This window comes from Sinocyclocheilus grahami, unplaced genomic scaffold (genome assembly GCF_001515645.1).
Source record: "Sinocyclocheilus grahami isolate Dianchi unplaced genomic scaffold, SAMN03320097.WGS_v1.1 scaffold183.1, whole genome shotgun sequence".
NCBI classification, from domain to species: domain Eukaryota; kingdom Metazoa; phylum Chordata; class Actinopteri; order Cypriniformes; family Cyprinidae; genus Sinocyclocheilus; species Sinocyclocheilus grahami.
This window is the reverse complement of record NW_015505362.1, coordinates 654,113-657,895: the sequence shown is the minus strand read 5'-3', so window position 1 is coordinate 657,895 and position 3,783 is coordinate 654,113. Positions and strand designations below refer to the sequence as shown.

Below are 3,783 nucleotides of genomic sequence, written 5' to 3'. Positions count from 1 at the left end.
AAGCAACCACCCATAAAAACCATATAGCAACCATACAGCAATGCACTAATAACCACCCAGAACTCCAGCAGGGTGACAGCGAGTTCAGATCTGAGATCCGGAGGGAATCTATTAGCAGTCTTAATTATGGTATGAATAATAGAGAAGGTTTGTGCATTTCTTTATATTTATCTGTATAGTGCCAAGTGAAGGCCAGTTCTTAAATTATGTAAATTGGACTGTTATACATTTGTTTTTATTATACAACATTTGCAAATGACATACACATGAGATCTAACTCATGTAACAGATGTTTAAACCCCCAAAATAATCCCAGATGTATCTTTAAGTGTCTCATTAGCATCATTATTTCCAGATTAATGTGAGCGATATAATATACAGTATGCTAATTTTGATGGAATAAGACACTGCTGTGAAATGCTTGCTAACCAACACTCATGAACCGCACTGATTGCTGTAAACACAGTAACTGCTTTTTTCTCATTTTAATATAAAATCATGGTAACATCAATGTTGGACTCTTGAACAGAAACGGGCTCAGTTTACATCAATTATGGCAACAAGCATCGGGAAACTCTTGCCTATTTTTCTAAATTAAATTTAAAAAAGTTGAAATATTCACTAAATCAACATTATGTTACAAATAAAATTATGCAAAAGAAATATCTACTACTTGGAAAGTTTACAAAGATATTCAACTAAACAAAGTCAGTTAAAAAGGTTATATGCATACATCTGCTTGTCAGTACAGTGCATAATCTTGGGTAGTTAGAAGACTGCCATTCTGAACTAATACACATGCAGATTACTACATATTATCATTACTATTATTATATTAATTATAATTATTGCCATTGCACTCTAAACACCATTACAGCTTTACTATCATCATAAATAATTTCATCTTTTTCTAAAAATATTTTCTTTAAGATTAAAGATATGTTCTCCACATAACACTCAAATCACCATTAGTTTCTATATTTAACAAACTCCTCAAAAATCAAATGAGAGGAATCTCCCAACATGCTTTGCGCAGTCTCATGGAAGATCACATCAATGACAACCAAACGTCTTTCATTCTAGCACTGACTGCCGCGAGCAACAGTTGGGTCGGCGAACATTTTGAAACATGGACCTGAAGTTGATGTTAACCTGCCTTCTCTTGTTTTTCTTGCCGGGAGGCGAAGACAAGGATTTTCTGAGAACCGTCTGGGCGATGATCTTCTTATCATGCTCCTTGATTTTACACTGCAGGTGACTTTGAATGGCAAAACCCAGCGACTCGAGATCTACCGACGCTCCATATACCTCCCACGTCATACCCTGCTCGTCCCACACGACGTCATGCACACTCTTCTTTGACTGCTTGGCCTCTTGGTCATCTTTCTCAGGCTGCAGCTTGGACGCACCCTGCTTTTGCCGGTTTGTCTTTTTGCTCTGAGGTGTGGAGCTTGATGTTGGAGGAGTAGCCGTTGTGATGTCCTTTGGAGGTTTTGCAGATCCTGCCTCCTTAGGCAGCTTGGATTTAGATGCAGGAGGCTTGGCCGATTTTTCTTGCAGATCCTTGCAGGCCTGATTAGATGCTGCGATGGGTTCCTGCACACAGGCCACATTATGAGGACCAGATGCAGGTGAACCTTGGCTCTGAAGGTGACAGGTAGTCTCGTTTGATTGTTTGGTTTGGCTGCAGGTCTCGATATTGATCTGATAAACCGGTTGAAGTGGTGAAAATCCTCTTTGGCTGTTGTGTAGAGGCTCTTTAGGCTTGGCCCCGAGCTTGGACTCTTTCTGAAGGTCAGCATCTACATGCACCATCACTGTGCCAGACTGTGGAGGCTTTGTACTGGATGAAACAACAGATGGTGTGTTGCAATAAACCTCTGAGGTGGTTTTCACCTCAACGACCACTGCTATACTGTCAGTCTCCTCAGGTAGCAGGCCACCTGATCTCTGATGGGGTTGTAGAGATAGAAGACTTGGGCTAGTGGCTGTAGATTGACTGCAGACTGTAGCCACCGCCTGCACCTCCGCGTCATGCCGTTGCATGCTGGGTCGGTTGCCTAACTGGATGGCTGAAGTCATGGTAGATGCCTCTCGATAGAGTTTGCAGTGGACCGGCTTCTGCTCTTCAGGAGAAGCTCCTTGCGTTTGGACCTCTTCATCAATCACTTCCATGTGACTTGCATTGTTAGTTGAAGACTCCATTGGATGTCCAGAAGAAATGTCTTGAGAGGTTCCTGTTGGTTTAAAATCCTTCTTCATGAAATCGTTGATACAATTGTCCTCTTTAGTGGGTGTATGATCGATCTTGTGTAGTTGTGGGGTCTTAATACTTGTCCCAGGTGCTGGTTGAGATGTTTCGGTTGTTGCAACTTGAGAGGGATTGGTTTTAGGAGCATTGGTGGTGGATACCAGTTCAGATGGGTTACTGCTGGTGGTACAACCTGCATCTTTTGATTGGGATAAAAGTGGCATGTCTTTGATTGCGTTGTTGGCTCTGGGAGATGAATCCTTCTGAAGGGAAGCCAGAGCCTGGCTTGGCATTTGATTGTGAAGTGTCTCTTTGATTGCACTAGTTTCTTCAACTACTGATGCTTTGCTCTGTGCTTTGGGCTCATGTAGTTCATTTTCAAGTGTCTTTGTTGTACTATTGCCATTTTTCTCCTTGTTGTGTGTAGCTGTAGACGATGGGCCGGATTTTGAAAGGACAGTTTTCAAATTCGAATTCGTGTCACGTTCAGTTTTTCTACCTTCAGCGTTCCTGGCACACTGACCTGTCGTCATCATGTTTGTGTGACTATTTTGAGGTTGCTTGTGATCTTCGCTGTCACGGGATGACACGTTTTTGTCTTCAAGGACAGTCCCTCCAAGAAGAGTGGTGTGGAAATCTTTGACGGAGGACTTGAGGTGCATATTATCCTGATCTGGTTTCGTTTTTTGGCCAGAGGAACAATCCTGATTTAAGGTTAACTTTGTCTCAATGTCCCAGTTAGCATTTAACTCTTTATTTCCCAGCACATCTATATTGGTGAGCTGCGGCATCATCTGGACAGTAACAGTCCTTTTGGGGTTTGGTACATTTTCCATGTTGAATCCCTTTTTGTGATGAAAATCCAAAGTCAAAATATTCCAAACTCAGTTTTGATCCCTCCTGAAAGCCTGATATTGTCCCCTCCAAGGCTTCCCTAGAGCAGACAGATAAAAATAGTTTTAGATACACAAGAGGAGATGGCTGTCTTCTTATGATCATTATGAACGAACTGTGTTGGGATCTGCCATTCATCTGCAAACCATATACACAGTTATGAGGGAACACAAGAAACAAACAAAATATAATAAGAACGAATAATAGGAAAGTGTTCCAGTGATTTTATTATAAACGTTTGAGGTTATTTATAACTGTATGGAACAGCTCAATAGGTAGTTCCACTAAAATGAAACAAAAAGTATAACTAATCCATCATAAGCCATTACTCGTAGCAGTGTCATCCTTTACTTGTTCAGTCAAGCGGTACATCAATAGAAAAAACGTTTTTGTGACATCAATTACTCTGTGCAACACAGGCTTATAAATTATTTAGAAAAATGCTTAATTTTGTGTTTGTCACATGCACATTTATTGTAAAAAAAAAAAAAAAAACTACCAACACAAATATAAAGACAACATGGCACAAAAACATGGTACAAAAATAAATAAACATATACATACGAATATATATATATATATATATATATATATATATATATATATATATATATATATATATATTTTTTTTTTTAAAA

At 39.7% G+C, this 3,783-nt stretch overlaps 1 protein-coding gene across 2 annotated transcripts in view; it reads right to left on the bottom strand.

Moving 5' to 3' along the window:
- Nucleotides 1–331: 331 nt before the first annotated feature.
- LOC107594421 (G protein-regulated inducer of neurite outgrowth 3-like) overlaps nt 332–3,783 on the bottom strand; it is a 7,517-nt gene continuing 4,065 nt past the window's right edge. For both annotated transcript variants that reach the window (XM_016284459.1, XM_016284460.1), the window contains one exon: nt 332–3,185. In XM_016284459.1, the coding sequence (XP_016139945.1) occupies nt 1,075–3,087 (2,013 nt within the window). In that variant the 5' untranslated portion in view covers nt 3,088–3,185 and the 3' untranslated portion in view covers nt 332–1,074. The remainder of the gene's footprint in view (nt 3,186–3,783) is intronic.